Genomic DNA, 22,067 nt, shown 5'->3' with positions numbered 1-22,067 from the left:
TTTAAGAAGTAAACTGAAAGTAAAATTGGATAACCTTAATAGGAAAACTGTTAATAGGTAAAATTTGAACGTTTCTGGCCACTGTTATAGTTTCTCATTGAAAATGAAATGATGGAACCTTGGGACATTTATCAAAAAAAAATGCTATGGCTCTTATTCATGCTAGGCCTGGTGTAGGCTATTCCATCCTCTTCATATTTTATAATAGTAAGTTAAAAATTTAAACTACTTAGAATGCTTGCTGATCACAACCAATACAGTTTCTTCTGATTCTTTCTTATATATGCTATGTGTATTTGCAAAACTCCAATTCTAGTAAATCTGTTTCTACTAGTAGTAAGGTTATAGGCAGCCACAATCATGCCTTAGGTTTTCATCAAACAAAGCTAAGAGAGTCTTTGATCTTGGTGGTCATCTCATCTGAGCAGACAGAGTGAAAGAAAAATTAGCTATTAGATGTCCAGAAGGCCCTTTCAGTCCATCATGAACTGCAATTATATGGGATGTATGACTTGTAAGTAATTTTAATCCCTTATTACGATCTTTCTGAGGTTCCTGTACTGACAACTGGTGTAATTTCCAGCTTTCCTACTACAAAAAAAAAAAGGTTGAATTTCATTATAGAATGTTCCTTCAGCATAGCCAGTGTCACTCAGCCTGGCCTCTGGGAAAAAGAAGATAAGGAGGCTGTTTGATAATTCTCTTAAGAGTGAAACAGTTTCCTTGCCCAGATATTTCTAATTCTGCTTTCCATGCCCTTGAATAAATAGCACTTTGGAAAGGAAGAAAGACGCAGGTTTTAGTTATTGGGTCTGGCACATCAGTAAAAAAATGTACCTGTGCCTACTTACCCACAAAGGCCCAAACCTAAGAAAAGCCCTGGTATGTGACATGAAAGGACCAGCTGTGAGTATCCCCTGAGAGCGACTGGCTAGCTGAACTCCTTGTCATTCATTAAGCAATGCTGCATCTTCAGTGATAAAATGAGTATCTCAGTGTTGTGAGGCTGATACTCATGGCATGATTGCTACTCTGAAAATGATCAGTTTGTCCTTCTTTTCACATGGGACCTTAGGCCCTGTCATCTTTCTCAATGCTCTTTTCAATCCTCCACCTCTTCTCTTCATTTTCATTTTCTATTCCCTGTAACGAGAGGAGCCAGTACTGTGGGCGCAATTCAGAACCACCACTTTCCTTAGATTGACAGTGTGGCTTGGATTGGCAGTACCTTCTATCCTAAGGCTCTCCCTGACAAATTTAGATTGGAAAATGTAGTCCTGAGATAGGTTAATCCAAGGTACTTAGAGGACAAGGGCCTAATAGGACCCACCCAAGAAAATTCATTGCATCAAGCATATTTCACTAAAGCATTGCACTTGAGTAAGTCAAATGCACATCCTCCTTGTGTCAATCTTCCTACATCCCCTGGTTATTTCTATTTTGTATAGATGAGCAGAGATGAAAAGATTTTCTGGCTAACCTGTATAGCACTGAATGAGAAAATACAACAAGAGCAATGCTTGCTAGTCATCTATAGCAATCATATGAGAAATATACAGGAGAACTAAACACATTGAAACACACCTTTCTCCAAATAAGAATTTTTGCTTTGAGCAATGACAAGATGCAACAGCTTTGACTATAGCATGGAGACTGCTGCTACCAATATTTGGAAACGGGCAATCTGAAAAATGCTTCCATTTGCTACATGGGGTTTTCATGTAACTCTCTAAAAGAAATTGTTTGGGGTTGGCAAAAAAAAAAAAGGATGAATAAATTTTATGAACAAATCCCAACACTTCTTATTTGAAAATTTAATTTTTGGCAGCTTAAGAAAGTATATCTAATTAAGTCAGCATTAAAACAAGTAGAAGGTGAATCATGTGAAGAATATCACATTTATAGAAAAACCTGTTCAGGTGTTTTGAATAATCATCAGCATAGTTGGCAATTATGTAAAATAAAATTACTTTTTTTGTCTTTCTGTCATTAATAAAATATTGAAGTTCGTTACATAACACCACTATACACACTCCCTACTATAATTTTTCCATCCAATTAAGAAAAAAAGGAGATGTTTGTCTTTTGTAGTCCTAGCTCTCCTTCTAAGCATTAGGATAACTTAATATTTCAGAAATGTATTTCCTGCACTCACCTCCAATAGATCTGTATTTTGTAGCCACCAATTATATATTCTTTAAAAGAGAAAGTGGTAGGAGTGGGCATAGAGTTGTTAACTTTGAGGCTAGGCAGTTTTCTCATGGTAAAATGTTAGTTTTGTCTACTGGAGGCATACAGTCCTATTGACGACTAATAGAACTAGTAGACAATAGAATTTCTGGGTGCATCTTAACAGTGCCCCTTGCAAACTTAAAGACAGATGACCTGAATTAATCATTTAGTCCCCAAGTCGAAGAGGGATTTGAGATTATCTGCATTAATAGAAGGTGTGCACCTGAAGAGCCCCTGCAGGCTCACAGAAAATTACCTGAACAAAGTCACAAAGCTATTTAATCATAAAGCTGTCTAAGAACCATCAAACCAAAATGTTGAGCAAAGAATGGTATAAGGACTAGTAGGTTGGTTAGTTCTTTGTTTATTTTACTTGTCTTAAGTCTTAAATTTTAATTTCCCTCTATAGGAAGAGGGCAGAGTCAGAGTCCAGAAAAAGCAGTTTACCGAACAATAAGGAAGTCCCTTCACACCACCCAACAGACCCAGTAGAGCTGAGACGCCTTAACTTTCAAACGCCAGGTAAGAGACTCACTCCATCTGTCACAGAGTGTCATAGTTCAGTTGGCATTGTCTTGAGAAGTGATATATCACTTAGTTTGACCATTTTGTCCATTCCAATCTTTTGTTTTAATATTGTTGAAGTTCACCTATGTATATAATCGAGAGGAATTTAAGAACTCTGTGAAATCTGAAATGGGACAGGGAAGATAAAGATGTGTGACCTGTCCTCAGCCTTTACAGAAGTATCTATCATTTTAATGGGAAAGACATGGTTTATTTATGTTCAGTGATACCAATCTGGTTTCTCATCTTATAAAGTAAATGCATGAGTAAATAGATGAATATGGCAATTGTTCTCAATAAGGTATTTGTTTCATACTTTGCTATCTGTGTTTATGGTACCATGAAAGAAGAATGTAGGAGGTGAAGGGAGGAAGAAAAGCAAAGGAGGGGAGACAAATACAGAGGAAGAAAGAGAAGGATGGATGGAATGAATGAACAATTTCATTTCTTTTAAAAATTTAATAATACTAAATTTCACTGACCAATTTAAGTTTCAGAGTGTAGAGATATTTGAACATATTAAGATATGAAACATATATTTTTTTCTTAAAATACAGAATATTAAGTGCTTCAACAGAGATAAAAAATACTATTCTGGTGAGGGATAGTTTACAATAATATTACTTTAAGACTAGATCTAAGCCGGGCGGTGGTGGCGCACGCCTTTAATCCTAGCACTTGGGAGGCAGAGCCAGGCGGATCTCTGTGAGTTCGAGGCCAGCCTGGGCTACCAAGTGAGTCCCACGAAAGGCGCAAAGCTACACAGAGAAACCCTGTCTCGAAAAACAAAAAAACAAACAAACAAACAAAAAAAAAGACTAGATCTACTTTGCTTTCTTCTGACCAAACTGTTTATGTCAAGTGAATGGCAAGTATCAAATGACAGAGAGAACTGAAAACATCACACTGAGCAGTTCTCTCTAAGTCCTTCCCACAGTGAGCAAGGCAAAGCATTGATCTAAAAAGTCTTTGGGATTAAGATTTGGTTGTAGTAATATACCCCACACTGCTGGCAGATGTCTTTTGTCTCTAATTAATATCTGAATGCTCTAACTCCCAGTGTGATACACTGTAGGTATTAAACTGTACATTCTCAATGAATTGCTTTGAACTGTGAGAATGCATGGCTTATTGTGTTTAACATATTTTTTGCATATAGAGGAACACAGTAATTACTAACTCTTCAAATGAAAGAGCTGTTCCACATTTTCAAGGTGGTTATACAATCATCACAAATGTTGAGTTGTTTAAAATTTGATTTAACTGAGGTTATGCTTCTTTAAATTTGCCTATTTGAAGGCAAAAGCATATACCTTCATAAGCATAAATGTCAGAGCAAATGTTCAATAAACAAAAGTCTCCTGCATATACTTTTTACATGACTGATAAATGTAGACTGTGAACTTATCCATGATGCATGAACATATCTGAGTTGTCCTCCAGGGTCATTGCAGTCCTCTGCATGAATCATGTTGAATCTCCGCATGGTGCTTTTTAAAGGCAATTTCATATAAAATACACTGGTATAGTAACTCTTACTTTGCTTCATTTTAAATGCAAGTATACTTACTACTTCAGAATATAGTCAACTTCTTAATGATGGACCCAGCAATTCATGTACTTTCTCTACCACTTATCTCAATCCATAGAGGACCCCCCAAAGCCATGGCATTGTAGGCTAAATTCTTCTCTATATCACATTCTTTATCCCCAGGATTGAGGAAACAGATTCCTCTCTGATGCTGTTGTGCACCGCCTCTGTGTGGAATGTGATCTGTGCAGAAAGCAACCATGTCCTTCTAGCAGACATGCAATCATGGTGCAGTGTTGAATTAAGTGGTCAGATATCAAAAGAAAAACACATGTGAGAGCCACCTCTCTATTCCTATAGCCTGACAGCAGGTCCTCAGAAAGCAAAGCATGACAGAGAGCCTCTTGTCAAGGATGACTAACAGATGTAGGTGATGATGAGCAAGAAAATAGCAATGCTTCTTCCCAAATACTCCATCTTCAGTTGTCTTTAACTTATGTGGATGCCTTTTACAAATGTAGCCAACCCAAAAGTTCTCTTAAGAATGCCTTTTCTTAATGCATGTGGGAATATTAGATCCACTTATGGAGAAAATGTGCTAAATTCAAACTGCCACGGATTGCAATTGATATATCATTTATATTTCACTTGAGAATTTACTGAATTAAAAAATGGAGATTTAAGTGTACAATAAGTTATCATTTACCCCGAGTTACCCTTGTTACTGAATGGAGAGTACCATAAAGTGAAAAAATGTGATGAAGAGGAAGAAAGGAAACGTAGTAAAGGAAAAGAATAGCACAGAACAGATTATCCTGCCCCACCCAGCACAGCCCCTCATTCAGGAAGCTTTATCTGTGCCTTAGCTTGGAGGAACAATCCACTTAAGCTTGATTTGTTTCTGAAATAAACTCTTTTCCTTCCAAGCTGTAGAAGATGGGCTGATGTCCTAAACAATTGGCGATTTACAAATGCAATAGACTGAAGTGTTAGTGGCAAATGTGTAGAGATATGGCCATTTTCGTTACCCTGTGTGGATTTCCACCAGTACAGTGAACTGCCTTAAAAACATGTCAAAGGGTAAGAGCAGAAGGTGGGGCTGTTAACCAAGTAACTGTATGTATTTTTCCTCCTATCTTATTGAAGGATCAGTGATTTTTCTCATGTGATAAGCTCAAGTGACCCTTGATTAGATTTTGTTTGTCCTATGATTCTACTTACTTTTTATTTTAAATTTCCTATATTTCATCATACCTACTAATCTGTAATTACTTGTCCCAAACAACATTAACAGTTGAGGATATTTGTAAATGACATGCATAAATAGGAAATTAATAACCCATGTCTTCACTCCTAAAAATATGACAGGCAGTGAAATAAGAAAACTGTGATTTATATACCAAGGAGCTACCCCAGAACATCCCCAGGAGAGCAGGTGATGCCATATGTGACAGGCTGTTAGGAATGATAAAGTAACAAGCAAACACTTACCATGTGACACTCCATCAGCTGTGCAGGACAGAGGGAAGTACTTTGTATAACCCTCTGATTCTATTCTAGTTTTCTTTTTAAAAACTTCTTGTGAGTGATTGATAAGTTACATTTTATTTATTCTCATTAGAAAAGTCTACAGTTAAGAAGCGATATTTTTTTTCACTTTGATGGATGTCCCAGTCACATTGTCACATGGTGGTATTCTGACAGTTAACAGTACCACAGACACATTTTGATCATAAGCAAATCCAAATTCTGTCCACTGTTGCTTAGCTAAGGCAAAATTTTGTCTTCGTATACTTGTAAAATTTTGGACAGAAATCTAGTCCTGATGTTAAAGACATACTTGAGCATCTGAGCAAGCCAAAGGGGCCCTGGCTCCAGGAACTGAACACAGGCTCTCCTATTTGTTAATATTATCCAGGACTATGTATTTCTTAGTCAAAGTTCACAGTGCAGTATATAGACAGGATACATTTGAGAGAACCTAGACTACTTAATCCATTAAGATAATTATATCTTGCATCAATAGGACCTCAGTTATTGGTGTGCTGGGCTAGACAGCATTATTATGGGATGGGCAGTTAGACATCTTTCTAATACTGGCAGTAACCTTATAAAGTTAAAGTGAAACCTGGGTAGAGGTATGTCACTCTCCTGCCCTCAGCAGAATAATTGAGGCAGAGTGAGTGGAAGAGAAAGGATAGGCAGTAAAGGGATAGATTAAAATTATTAACTCCTAGCCAATTTTTACAAATCTTTAAGTTCTGTGAAAGGGGGGGGGGAGATTCAATTATAAAAGAAGCTTTTAGAAGAATTCCTATGACCACTCAGATGGCTCAACAGGGAAGGGCTTCTCTTTCCAAGCCAGATAACCAAGTTCCACCCCCCAGGACCCTCAGAAGGCAGCATACACAAGTACATACCTAATATAAACATAGTAATTAACTTACTAAGTCTTACATGCCTTTTCCTAGAAGAAATGCTGTGTGAGTTAGGGGCTGTTGGCATCCAGGCTCCAAGCTAAGCAAAAGTGAACTGTGTCTGTTACCCTGCATTGCAAAGAAATAACTGCTTTTTTCCTTCTTTGTAGACTCCACAGGACTTTACATTACCTTCCCAATATAACTTGCTTACAGTTATAAAAGCAATACATATTTCTAATGGAGGAAATTTCAGAAAATTAAAAAATGATGCTTGTTGACATTGGATGTAGGTGTTGCCTTATCCACTATTCACTGATATTATTTAAATTTTTATATGTCTGAACTTTTTCATAATTTTAAGTGGGAAAGGATCAAACAAAAGTTTTTCAAATAAGAAGACACTTTTATCTCATGAATTTCAATTATTCTTTTTATCATATATTAAATAAAAAAAGAAAGATTCTTTTATCATTACTCTTACCTTAACTGTGTATCTGCCTTCCAAGACTCTACACATAACCTTGTGAACTTTAGCTTGTATGTATGCCTCTAAATGCAAATGTGCAGTAGGTGTGTAGACAGGGGACTATACACACCATTTTAACTTTGCAACATGTAAATAGAGGCCTTTTCTAAGTTAGAATATGAATGTTTTTTCACCTTTTTGGCAGTTCACAGTGTTGATTTCATTTTGTTCTGCAGTTTCAGCGTGTGTGAAGCCCTTCCCTGTGCATAGAATCTGCCTTTCATGTCGTGTAGATCTTTTCATTCCATTGACACAATTTCTGCCTATCAGATGCCAGCCTTCTGCAAAGGCCTTCTGATAGAGATCACCAGTTAACGATATTTTTTTAGTACTATAAAATTTATTGACTGATAATTTTCCCTTTCTGGTCCATGGCCCCTAGAAAGGGGAAAAGTGGGTGAGATAAAGAACATTGTGTAAAGATGGTAATGTATAAGAAACAAAAAGAAAGAGGGAGGGAGGGAGGGAGGGAGGGAGGGAGAGAGAGAGAGAGACAGAGAGACAGGGAGAGACAGAGAGGCAGAGAGAGACAGAGAGGCAGAGAGAGAGAGAGAGAGAGAGAGAGAGAGAGAGAGAGAGAGAGAGAGAGAGAGAGAGAGGTTCATATTCGTGCATCTCCCCAGCAAAGCAAATTGAGTTCACTGTTGAGAGAAGTCTGTGTTCTGTCCAGTACATAGAAGTAAAGAAAGGCAAACAGTAGTGTGGGCCACAGTACTAGCCACCACCACCATGACTGCTTTTGCTGTCCCTGCTCTCCCCTCCCCTCACGAAGATACCCAAACACAACCAAAGGAGTCCCAGAATGGAAAAACAGCAGCCACGGCTCTATGGCTGCCTTTCAGTATGGGGCTGACCTTAGTGTGTTTTGCCTGGAAGAAAACATGGCTGGTAGATGATTGATGGTCTGTGAAAAACAAAAATAAACTCAGAAGAAGTTAATGTATCAGAGATTGTGTTATCAGCAGCAGACTTGCCTGCACCGTAGCCAAATGGATTTTGAGGGGTCATTTGGTAACTCCCCCTATCCACTGACGTTAGTAATTGCATCAGTGCTGATGAAACCCACCTTTATATGTATATGTTTATTATCATCATGGTTCATTCTAAGTAAACATACAACCTAACAATAAAACATTTGTTCCTTGCATTTTGTACTGGTAAAACACTGATTCGTTGAGTCAAAATGGTAAATTTTGAACATAAAAGGAACACAGTTTGTTCAAATCCCTCATTTTGATAAATCCTACAACAAAAATTAAATTTTAGTCTATCATTCAATGCTTAACTGAGAAACACTCTTAGGGAATATTTTATTTAAGATATACTGACCATAATTGAGTCAAATTGTTGTTTTTCCCAGAAGCAATTATATCTTACAAACAAAGTTCTCTTTATCTTTCATTTATCATTAGCTTATAAACAAATTTATGAACATAGTAGAGTATTTGTATTTATCTCCTTTAAGTAGCATACAAATTATATTAAAATGTGACTATTTTTAGGAACTGAATTTCTCTCAATGGCTGCTAAGTCAGATACACTCATGAAAGGTTGGTCATTGATTTGATAAACAGATTATCTTCCCCTTGGTTAAACCTACCAAATTTTCTCCAAGTTTTATCATAAATTGTTGTCAGGGAAATCATAGCACACTATCGAGATACTGTTCAGTGACAGCAAAAATCCTATGCCACTATTAATACTGGCCACAAAAGCTGTACTTACCAAATTTACAGAGTTTCAACAGACATTCAATGTAAGGATTAAACATATATGAAAATAAAAAAGCAAGTGTGAGTTGAATATTCTAGGGAACAAAATGTTTTAGACTTGAAATTTGCTTTATTTTGATATGTAGTATTTTTTTTCTAACAGACGAGAAATTTTTTTTGTGTGTATGTATGTTTTTTTTTAAAAACTGGGTTTTGAAGCCAGATCTTCCTGCATGTAGAACAAATGTTCTACCACTGAGCCACATTCCCCCAGGTATTTAAAAAAAAAATATTTGTACATATGAACTGAGATATCTTGGAAATGGACCCCAAGTGTAAAGGTTATTTCTATTTCCTAGATATGGTATGTTTCCATATGTAGATGGAAAGTAGTTTTATATGATATTTTGTTATACCTGTATTTCTGTTGCCACCATCACATGAGGTGAGATGTGGAGTTTTCCACTTATGCACCAGATCAAGGCTCAAGATATTTTGAATATTGGAAGTAGTAGAGTTACTGTTTCAGTATTCAAAATTCTGAGCCTCTTTTTGATAAGCATTTATCTATGGAAAATATAGTTATTTGAAGCATGTTCTAAATGACAGGACACTGTAAGACTATTTTAAAAGCAAGGTCACTTCCATATTTTTTTTAAAAATGTTTTGTCAAGTTGCACTGCAGTTTTTAACTTTACACTGTTTTGAGTTTATACTGCTAGTTCATAGTTTCAGAGAATTTGAATGTGTTGACAAAAAGGAACCTGCATTGTGTACATTGCAGATATGAGTCTGAGCACCCTTTTCCTGCCCCAACTCCAGAACCAGGCTGAATTCTACAAGTTCTGAAATCTATTAACTAACATACTGTCTTTAGATCAGGGTGATTTATGATCATTATGTTGCTGTACATCTTGGTATGGATGTCACCATCTGGGTCCAAGCCATCTGACCCTGTCAAAATCTCTCCATTTTAATTCAACAAAAACAAAAGGAAGGGTTTGTTCTTTTCCACAGAGGCCACAATGTAGTTGGCCAATCCAGACTGCAAGTTCTTACTGTGGGGATTCCTGCCAGATCTAGTGCCAGCAGAGACATGAAACATGAGAGGCAAGAAGGAAATTCAGTTCAGTACTACTTAGTTTTCTGGGCTGGTTAAAACTTCTGGAGTCTGACACCAGGGCAGTTTATTTTAGTCATATTAAATACAGTTCAATTTTGCAAAAAGTTTCCTGGTAACAATTTTCTCGATCCCTGTGTACAAGATAACTTAAGGCATGACTACATGGGAACTCTTTTGCAAAGTACATGTGACCTCTACAATGAAGATGTGTTCTATAGCTTAAGGTCCTAGGATCAGGTATGCTCTATGACCTAGATAGTGTAGAGGTCACCAGGCTATAAAGTACTGGGACATGTCCCCTAAGGATGTGTTCTATTGACTGAGAAACAAAGCTAAAGATGAAGGTCTAGAGAAGAGGAGTCTAGGATAAACATTCTGGAAGATTTTTGTGATGCCTGGCCCTACAGATAGAAAGAGGTCAGCAGGTTATTTACAACATCCACTTGCATCCTCCTGGGTGGAAAACAGGTATATCCATCCCTTCTGTTGAAGAGACAAGCCTGTGTGCTTAACAGTCCTGGTTTTCCTAGTGCTTGTCTGTGAGCACAAGGACCTCATGCCTCGACATCTTACCTTTGTCATACACGGGATTTCAAGAAAATGCTGGGCCAACACTGAAAATTATGAAGTTGTTACTTGATAGTTGATCAGGACTTTTAGGTGTGGGGACATCTCCCCCATCAGCCCCACATTTCCCCTTAGCACAAAAAGCATCACAGCAGAATAGCTTCCATTCTCAGGCACCACCCACATCTCCATGTCCAGCACTAACACTGACATGGGGCTGACCCTCAGGTTTACTGTTGCTCTTCAGATAATAAAGTTATGCTTTTCCTTCCTGAAAAGAAAAAAAAAAATAGGTGAACAAAAGTAGTCCTAGAAAACTGTTCCTCACAAAGAAACAATAGTGATGCTTTCTTTGTAAAAGTGGCTACTGTACCACAGTTAATGATCTTTGGTTACTGGCTGTATCATCTTGCCTCTCCCAGTCCTTTGACTCTGCTTTGCTCTAGAAAAATCAGTTTCTACTCAGATAGGAATCAGGGTATGATATCAAACAGCATAAGCGTGTTTTTGCTATTCACTACTTAGGTGAACAGATACAATTCTGAGTCCTATTGTATAAAATAAAAGCACCAGACCCCATTATCTCCAAGATGTACCTCAGCTTTAAAAATAAAAAGCTATAGTTTTGAAATTTTTATTTCATGCAAGGAAGCCACTGTGATTATTATCACAAATATGTACCATGTTGAAAGTAGTCATCATTTTTTTTCTCCAACCTGTACAGTAGATTTCATTATAATTACGACCCCATCAGGTTTCATTGTAACATCATATCTGAGAGATGCTGTGGTTTCACTATGAAAACTCTGCTCAGGGTCAGTCTAAACTTTTAAAATGTGTTTGTGTTGTGCATTTGTAGCTTTGGATCAATGAGGTCCTGGTCCTGGCACATCCTTAGCAGTTCTTAGCTGTACTTCAAGTTCTTTGCTACTAGGAATATCAAAAGGGAATAATGCCTGCTGGTGGGGTGTCACAGGGATATAAGGATATCACTAGCAAAAAAAAAAAGTTTGTTTTTCTCATAAATTGTAATGTGATTTTTGAGCATAAAAATAACAAATGGAGTCACAAGGCTCCTGCTGTCTTCATCATGGATTCCCATAGGATGAAGGATTATTGCTAGGGAACTTAAAACATCACTGTGTGGCTCTCACATGCAGAGGTTATGAATTAATTGATCTGATGTGATCCTACAAAAAAAGAAATTTAAAAATACCTCAGAATTAATGTGAAAATATTGTTCTGAATACACACACACACACACATGCACATGCATGCATGTACACACACACACATGCACATGCATGCATGCACACACACACACACACACACACACACACTTACACACACACTTGTTTTCTGGATTGTGAACAATGGTCAGGCTAACAGACAAAAGCTGAGCAGCCACTACGAGTGATATGAACTTAATCTTTTTAGTATTCTCAGTGTCTAATTTTTCATCAGAATACAGTTATCTGGATTATGCCATATGCATTTTCAGCACTGGGCAATGGACAAGTTTCTTGGAAATTATTTTGAAGTAAACCCTTTGTCTTAGTTAGAATTTCTGTTGCTGTGAGGAGACACCATGTCCACAGCAACTCTTATAAAGAAAAATATTTAATTGGGACTGTTTTACTGTTCAGAGGTTTAGTCTGTTAAAATCATAGAGGGAAGCATTGCTGCTCACAGGCAGGCATGGCTGTGGAAAAGTAGTTGAGGATCATCAGGCAGCAGGAAGACACAGACACTGGTCCTGGCTTGGACGTTTGCAACCCCAAAGCCCACCCCAGTGGCACACTTCCTCCAACAAGGCCACACCTACTCTAACAAGGCCACTTTCTAAGCATTCAAATATGAGTCTATGGGGGGGGGGAGGATTCTTGTTCAAACCACCATTCCCTTGATGACTGTTTTCTGACATGAAATAAAGAGCTTTGGGTTAGAGTAAATTTTTTTCTTATGTTTTATGTGACAGCAGACTGATGTTGGCATTCAGCCTTATATAAGCAAGGCAACATCATCATATAGAGTATACACTGTTTTGGCTAGCTAAAGAAAATTTACCTAAACATAAATAGCAAACAGCTCATGTAAATAAAAGTTTTCTATTTTCCAAACAATGCTTTCCACATCTCAAAGCAATAATTTTAAAAACCCTTTTATATGAACCACTTCTAAAAGACTCTTCTCTGTTCAGTCTCTATCAGCATAGTGAAATAGTGTTGTGAAGAAAGTAGCCGCCACAGAATTGCCTTACTTTCATACTCTGGTGTTACAGATAAAGACACTGAGATGCTCATTTACAAGTCCCTGTTAAGTAGATGTCGGAACAGAAGTAATTTCATATTCTGTTTTGTGGGCCTACATTTCCCTCTTACTCCATGCAGTTCTCGTAGGTTTACCCCTTTATGTAAAATGGCTATTCTGCCATTTATACTCGTCCTAGAAATTGTGTACATATGATGCATACTGTTAAGTCTTAAGTAACAGTTCTTTAATGCTGTTTACAAAGAGGTAGCTCAGATTTGTTTGGATTTCTCTGTAATGAGCTTCCAAAGTAGTACTTTGAGACCACATGTCAAAGTAAATATGTGATCACATCTTGTATTGTTTCTTATGGTCTTCTGCTGTTATACTAATACTTTTCCCATCTCCAACTGGCTTTACTTTTGCAGCTTTGAGCAGTAATTCAGTCCCCTACGCCTCCCTGATTGGCTCTGTGTCCTCCCTCTCTAGCCAAACCACCACTCAGTCCATATATGATAATAACTCTCTCCCACGATTCGCTCGAAAAGGTCTAAACATCTTTGTCTCTATTACCTTCTCTGTTAAAGCACTGCAATGATGTCCACATCAGCCCATTTCCATGTCCAGATCAGCCTAACATCTCCTGTGCTTTTGCATTTCCATTCTTTTCTCTGGGGAGTGCCTCATCTGGATGAGCTCACTCTTAATTACTAGATTGTTGTCACCCACCCTTTCGCTCCACAGAATGCAAATTAGTTCAATTCTACCATTTATATGAAAACTTTCAGAAAGAGCTCCAAAATTTTGGTCTGAATATATAATTATATCATCAACAAAGAGGATCGACATCGAATCTACTCATTTCTGTTGGCTCTGTACCAAGATTCAGGCTCCTATAAGTAGACCTTCACAACCATGAACACAAAGCTACCATAGATCACAGCACTGTGCTAAAAATAGAATGATTATCCTGAAGAAGCAAACTTATTTTTTTTTGTTTGTTTTTTTTAACTTAGTTTACCATTACCATTGATAATTTGGCATTCAGAGAAAGGAATTTAGGGGGTGACTTTACATAATGACACCATTTCTAAAGCACTCATATGCAATCCTGTCACGTTGATCTGATGGTCATCCTTCCAGCCTGTTCCCCTCAGGAGTTGCAGTGACAGCAGAGCATCACCAGAGCTTCCAGTTGGAGCTCCCCACTCCTAATTTTCTACTTCAGATGCTTCCCTGGGGGCATGTTAGTTCACTGTCTCAATCCAGCTGGAATTTGTGTCTCTTAATATCCGAGTCAGCAATTCTCTCTCATGGTGCGCTTTTGCAAAATTAATCTCAATGAGACAAGATCAAATCATGTGAACAGAGAGAAAAAAAAATCAGAAAAAACACAAGAATCATCAAAATTAACAGCAGATTATTTTTAACAAACACTGTGAAATTAGTGTGTCTTCAGCTGGCCGACTGAACTAAGATGTATCAGTCCCCTCTCTGCTTTCTTTTCTTTTCTTCCCTTGTCTTTTCATCTATCATGTGCTTATTTTCCCGAATTCATTTCCCGTCAGGGGCAAAGATGTTTACACCTGAAGTAGCTTGTAGGTTTGCTGGGGGTTGAAGAGTGAGACCTGGGGGCATAATACCACTGTGTTGTGAGTGTGGCCATTTATAAATGGCCAGCAGGCTGCAACCCCGGCCTCTACAATCTGCTACTAGTGGAAACATGTTTGAGTTCAGTTTGGTTTGGTGTCAGTGTGTTGTCAGTAACCATTGTCAATGAGCTGTTGTGCATGTCATTTTCTGTGTCCATATTTGCATGTGAATGTTGTCACCTGACATGTTTATGAAATACTAAAGTGATCCTCATCTATCATATTGTATGGTAAACCTGCACAAGCTTGCATTTTATTAGTCCTTTATAAATGTGTATCAGGCTATCCATTTCATTTTTTTAAACAAATTCATTCAATTTTTTTATTTTTATTTACACCATCATTTCCTTTGCAGGTTCAGATGATTCCGGTTACCCTGGTAACCTTCATTTTTCAAGTTAGTTTTCTTTGATTATACATAAGTCACTTTCTGTTTCCTATCAGGCTGCTCCTCCTTCCCTTTCAGGCCTTCTTCACTGTCTGTTCCTTGGTTGACTTTACACCATTTAATTCCACACAATTTCCATTTCACACAGTGCAGGAGAAGGAGTCTGAGATGGCATAACAGTAATTACTCAAAGCAGAAGTTGACATCAGGCCCGACTTTTCAGTTTTTTCTGCTAGCTAACCTCATTGATTCGTAGCTCAGTAACACTTTCTTCTACACTAGGAATGCTAGTTTGGGGAATATGCTTGGTGAATTTTCTACTTGGTTCCAAAATCCTCCCCTTAGAGCATGTCCTGCTTTGAGTAACCAGACTATCTGCCTGCTTCTTCACATAAAACATCTTTACTACTCACATGTTTTCAGGCCATTTCTAACTACAGCATTCACTGTGTTTTGGAACTGTTAGCATCATTTGGTTTGTATTCAAATGTGTTTCCTCTTCATTTTCAATAGGTATGGCTAGCCATCCTCCAATACCTATCTTGGAACTTGCAGACCATATTGAGAGGTTGAAAGCAAATGACAACCTGAAGTTTTCCCAGGAATATGAGGTAATACACTTCATTTATGTGACAGAACTTCCAATGAATGCATGCCTTTATTTTTGTAACAACAGTACATTTTATTGAAATACAACTTCAAATCAGATACAATTTGTATAAATCAATAATTAAATCAATATAATAGCTGCATTTTATATACAATGTTTTATATTTGTTCAATGCAAATTGAGTGATATTTCTTTTCTTTTCTTTTCTTTTCTTTTCCTTGCGGGGGGCAGGGATATTAAGTCCATGAAATGTTCTAACTCAGTAAGCTTCTAAGTGTTCCAAATAGGTGCAAACTAATTTATTCCTGATAAGAATCTTCACTGAGTGGTGATGGTACATGCTTTTAATTCCTGCACTTGGCAGGCAGAAACAGGTGGATGTCTGTGAGTTCGAGACCGGCCTGGTCTACAGAGTGAGTTCTGGGACAGCCAGGGATACATACAGAGAAACCCTGTAGTGAAAAAACAAAAAACAACCAAACAAACAAACAAATAAAAAGCATCTTCACGGCAAAACATACCATATATCGTATCATCAGGAATAGGTAGACTTTTTGTAGTGGTTTATTTACTCTGTGTGAATGTGTTATGTGTGAGTGTGCATATGTGAAAGTGTGAGGACAAGTTGCAGTGGTCAGGTCTCCCATTCTGCATGGGATTCTGGGAATTTAGGCTCCTTTCTTGCTGAGCCATCTTACTGGTCCCATAAGTACTAGATTTCCAAATAAAATGTTTCCCATGGCCTGAAAACTCTATACTTATTGAATCATCAGCCACTGTGGATAAGAATACTAGTGCTAAGATTACCAGAAATGTGCCTGTGTCTAAACTAACTGATATCCCAGAGTCCTTAAAGGGTTCTCTGTGTGTGTGTGTGTGTGTGTGTGTGTGTGTGTGTGTGTGTGTATGTGTGTGTGTGTGTGTGTGTGTGTGTGTGTGTGTGTGTGTGTTTATTTGGACACTGTGACTGTAACATTTGTTAAGCAACATGATGCAAAACTAGCCATTTTTAGTATTCCGTAGCAGCAGGGGCTCCCAGTGAAACCTGTTCATGTATCACTACTAAATGAACATTGTTGTTCTTGCACTTTATGTGTTGCAGCACAAGATTTAAATATGCCACTAAAATCTTCTAATTGCTCCAAATGACAGATTGAAGGCTGCTATCAGGAGAATTTTACTGATTTGCTTACTGGAAGTCTTCAACATATCTTTCTTTGTCTTTGCTGTATCAGGTTCAAAGGCACTTGTTCAAGATAGTCTTTCTCTGTCAGGTCTAATAGTCTGTCCTATCACATGCAGTGAGAAATCTCCAGGTGATCCAGTATTGAGGGGCCAGAGAGATCACAAATCTCAGGCATGCCATATCTGAGAAGCAGGAGGCCCAAGGCAATCTATCTACATAGCCTTCTTAAATTCTCCAAATCTCCCTGTCTTCTTCTCTTTCTCCCTCTCCTTCCTCTTCTCTCTTTCTCTCCTTTGCTTATTTCTGTTTCTTCTTTCTTTTTACTCACTCCCACCCCACTGCCTAGTAGACAGTGATTGAATCCAGGCCCGCAGGCTTACTAAAGACTGCTCTCACATTGAGCTACGTACTAGATATTTACTTTTTATTTTGAGACAGGATCTCACTAAGTTTCTTAGGCTATCTTCAAACTTAGGATCATCCTACCCACTTCCTGAGTAGCTAAGACCATAGACTTGGACACTATACCCAGCTTCCTAGTTTTCTGCTGGATAAGCAAGCTTCTGAATTGGTGTCCACTGTTACTCTCCAGTTTGCATATTCTAACATTTTTGTGCTATTTGATAGAACACAGAGTTGGATTTTTTTTTCTTTTCAATGAGCTCAGTCATATTTTCCTTTTTCTTCTTCTAGCATTCTGAGAAATTAATACTGGGCCAAATCTTGTCTTATTTTCTTAAAGTCCTGATTCTTACTTCTTCACTATTCTTCCTCTAAAGTTTAGCCCCTCTTGTTAAATGATGCAATAATCTTTAAAACAGCTCTAGTACCTTATTTGGGGCTTGAGAATAAAGATTGAGTTGGAGTAATGAGAAGAAAGAAAATGAAGAGTAAATCCTGGGACAACAGAAACTCTTAGTTAAGGGTCAGTTTTCACCAACAGTTTTCACTGTTCCTTACTGTTAACATGGAAAGTCATAATTATTTTTCTGTACATTTTCTTCCTGATCCTGCTTTAAGTCTTTATTTGTAATGATGTAATAGGTCACAGAAATTAAAAATATAATCTTTTAGGTGATCAGTAAACCAACACTTTACCCTCCACCAGGAGAACTTCAAACCTCTCCAGCAAATTTACTTGTATCCATTGAATAAAATAGCTGGCCTCACTTAACTGTGGAATTTCTCAAGAAATGTTCCATGCAAAGCTAATCTAATGATCATTTAGATCAGAAGCACTCCTTAAAAGTAGCTATGAACTGCATGCTGGCATTACTGCCATTAACAACTCTCCAAGTCTCCTCAGCCATTGGCATGATAGCCTTCACAGTGTCTTTACCATTCATCAGGAAGATGATCTGTGATTAAAGCTCCCTGGGCATGAATTGACTGGACTGTGTCTTAACAGCCATGAAGGAGATATTTAAATGTTCTACTCATCTGTGATAGTAAGAGTAAAGCCTTTATATAATAATATCAGTGCAACAATTTTGGAAACTACTTTCTTATTTACTACCATATAAATTTGAATGTATTTAAACTGATTTTCAGTAAAGAAAAATAAAAGGAAAAACATTGCTTTCAAACACCTCATTGATGGCTCAGTGGTTAAGAGCACTGGCTGCTCTTCCAAAGGTCCTGAGTTCAATTCCCAGCAACCACATGGTGGCTCACAACCATCTGTAATGAGATCTGGTGCCCTCTTCTGGCCTGCAGACATACATGCAGGCAAACACTGTATACATAATAAATAAATCTTTAAAAAAAAAAAAAAGAGTCAAACACCTCATTATTTTGGCTTAATTACTATGGATTAATGTTTATTGAAACTACTTAAGCTGACAAAAGAAAAAATTTGTCACCCTAATTTGAAACAAACAAAGGTTAAAGACATGAAATTTGTTTGCAGTGGCCCTGAGATCAGAATAGGGGGACACAAGTCAAATTGCACATCAGGTCCCATCATTGGAATCAATGATAGATGAAAATGTAGCCTGGAAAATGAGTTTAACCTCATATCTTAAAGTCATTCTAAATGCTTTAAGTTTTCATGTTTTTATACGAGAAGAAAAGGTCACTGAAATAAGAGTAATCTCAGTTTGAATATAGAATCTATCATGCACAGAATAAAGTCCACTCTCAAAATCAACATATTAAGCTTACAAACTTATAGAACTCAAAATAAGTGCAGGTTTTGCAAAAACAGAATGACATTATTTGATATTCTAGTCTATTTTAAATTAACATCCCTAGAAGTTGGCATAGTAGAACATGTCAATAATCATAGCACATGGGAGGTGTATAATTACCCATTCATTGATGTCTAACCTGGGCTATAAATACTGAGTCTCTACCTTTAAAAGATAAAATGGTATTTTTTACTGGACTTCATCTTAGATAAAGTGTCTCGATTGGTAAATCATTGTAGCCATGGTTCTCTATTTTAAAAATAGCATTTAAGAGAACTTAATGAAGGTTCTATGAAGACTTCCTTTTGAAAGATGACGTCCTTTGTTTAGGATTATGTAAGATAGAACATGATTTCCCATTCTTCACCACTTCTTAAGATGGCAAATAGACACTAGTACATTTGAGATTCAATTGGCAGACATCATCAGAGTCATTATTAGCAATACATAGACATAAGTATATATACACAAATACAGTTTAGACTAGATGCACTGTTGATGTCTTAGTTACTTTTCTATTGCTGTGAAGAGACACCAGAAGCAAAGATGCTTATGGAGTTTATTGGAGCTTACAGTTTTGGAGGATATGTCCATGACCAATATGGTGGGCAATATTACATCAGGCAAGCAAAAGCATGGCACTGGAGCAGTAGCTAAGAGCTTACATCAACTGAGAGCTTACATTTTGAGACACAGCCATGAGGGAGAGAAAAACTGGAAATGATGTGGGCTTTTGAAACCTCAAAGCCCATACCCAGTGACACACCTCCTCCAACAAAGCCACACCTCCCAATCCTTCCCAAACAGTTTCCCCAATTTACAATCAAGTATTTGAGCCTATAAGTGGCATTATCATTAAAACCAACATAGTTGGTAACTGTGGCTATAGAACTACTTCAGAAAAACACAAGAACTATTGGTGTATCAGAGAAGCAGAGGCTTGAAGTCCAAGGATGCTTCAAAGACTGACAACCAAAGCTAGAAGCCTACTGTGTTTTCCTGGACTCTTCACTAAAACTGTCTTTGTGCTTCTCTCACCTGGCTGCATTCTTCCTGCCTTGCTGTGTTGAACATGAGAGAGAATATACCTTTTAAAGGTATACTTCTAAGATTGTCAAGACAATTGTATATGTCTAGAAATAAGAAGAAATGCACTAAATGAACTAATCTTAAGAACTAATGAAAATTTGTCAGATCAAGATGGAAAACTGAGTAAATAGAGATGAGGAAGTGGTATGAGGGAACTTGGATGAAAAATGCTGAGGATTTTGCCAAGGGCAAAGTCAAAGGCACATAGGAAAAGTATGTTCTCATGATTACATGAGTAGCACTGACATCACCTGGGAATATTAGAGATTCAGAGTTTTCATTATTGTCCCAAACCTGCTGAATCAGAATCTGCTGTTTAACAAGATACTGTGCTATCTTTGCAAGAAAGTGTATGTAGAGAAATAGCATTGAGTCGACTTGTGATGGTATAGACTGTTCATCGTAGAGAATTGGGTAAGATGAAATTGGACCAGTGTGGAAGGCCCAGAGTTGTCATGAGCTTCTAGTCTCGGACAATGGAGAGACCTAAGTGTTTTGATGGTAAAAAGGACATGCAATTTAATACAGACAGATTTGCATTTTGATTTGAATACTTTGTCCAGTTGTAGCCTTGCACAGAGGCATACCATAATAAATCCCTCATCTATAAATTTTATAGGAGGAGAATTAGGGAATGCATACCTAAGTATGTAAATGGCAATTTAAAAACCAGAAGCTTCCAATAAAGGAAACCAGTGAAAGCTGGTAATTATATCCATTACTTTAAAAGCATTAAGTATATATCAAAAAGTTTAAAGTGTGTATTAAGGTCTCACATACCTATTCTGAAGAAATTCATTCTCTCATTAAACAGGTATGCCAATGAAATCTTGTTTTACAGTAAAATCAATCTGATGTTTAAAATTCTAAGGATTTTATCAGAACATATTTTCGAAGTAATTTCTTAATAAACTTAATCTTTAATGTATATAATGCACACAAATATAGATAGCCTGTGGTGAAGATGAACAATTGGGGAATCATATAAAGCAATGCTAGTTTAGGAATAGATAAGTTTGAACTCAAAATTGTACACTTTTCTGCCTTCTCAAAATTGTACACTTTTCTGCCTTCTATGAATTGCCACAAGTGCCCTATTAACATAAAGACTGGCAGGAGTAACTTTCTCTCTTAACTGTGCCCCCTTTTTTCCTGCAAAATCAACTCAGTAAGATACTGATATAGACAGATTTGCTCAATGCCATGAGTCAGGGCTCCCAGCATGCAAGTATTCATGGGATCATGGCCAAGGTGCTTTGGGAAGATATAAATAAAATCTGACTTCTGATTTGGTTCTCAACATTCAGTTTCTCCAACTTATAAATCCTCATTCAAGTATATTCTAGTTTTTATAAACTCTGTGGTCTGAATTGAGGAGTTAACCTGCCTTGAAACACAGTGAACAACAAAATCACTTCACAATTCCTGACAGTTTGCCTACAAATTCTTTAAAACGATTTTTGCATATTATTTGAAAATTTCGTACATTTATTTAATGTATTTTGCTCAAATCCACTCCCTAATCCTTCCTTATGCCTCCTACCAGAATTGAGTCACTAAATCACTCTTCAGTTTTCATATATATTTTTATTAGCCTACAGAGTCCAATTAGTACTTTCAGCATGGGTATGGTTGCAGTGTCATCCACTAGAGCCTGAGCAACCAACCAGGATCCATATCCAGAAGAAAACTGACTCCCTCCCTCAACTGTGGGTGTGACTTCATTTGCCACCACACCCCACACACTGGAATTTTGACTGGCTTGTTTTGTGCAGGTCCTATGCATTCTGTGGGTTCATATGTGTAACAGCCCTGACATGTTCAGAACACACTGTTTCACAATAGACTTCCACAACAGATACTCACATTGGTCCACTGATAGCATGAATGTTATGGGGGTAACCAACCAGTTTCTGATTGAATTTAAATCCCCTCTAGACATTCTCCATCCTGTTCTGGTGGCCACACAAACACAGTGGTCAAAAATCTACTTTCAGATTTGTTAATGCTAGCTCTTTCTATCTG

General features: G+C 37.4%; 1 protein-coding gene across 4 annotated transcripts in view; it reads left to right on the top strand.

Annotated features, from left to right (window-relative positions):
• Nucleotides 1-22,067, top strand: part of Ptprd (protein tyrosine phosphatase receptor type D) — a 378,271-nt gene that overhangs the window by 258,364 nt on the left and 97,840 nt on the right. For all 4 annotated transcript variants that reach the window (XM_059254481.1, XM_059254480.1, XM_059254479.1 and 1 more), the window contains 2 exons: nt 2,642-2,754; nt 15,482-15,579. In XM_059254481.1, coding sequence (XP_059110464.1) covers nt 2,642-2,754; nt 15,482-15,579 — 211 coding nt within the window. The remainder of the gene's footprint in view (nt 1-2,641; nt 2,755-15,481; nt 15,580-22,067) is intronic.

The sequence above is a fragment of the Peromyscus eremicus genome, chromosome 2 (genome assembly GCF_949786415.1).
Source record: "Peromyscus eremicus chromosome 2, PerEre_H2_v1, whole genome shotgun sequence".
Taxonomy (NCBI): Eukaryota; Metazoa; Chordata; class Mammalia; order Rodentia; family Cricetidae; genus Peromyscus; species Peromyscus eremicus.
Note: the sequence above shows the minus strand (reverse complement) of the source record. Positions and strands in the feature narration are given on the sequence as shown.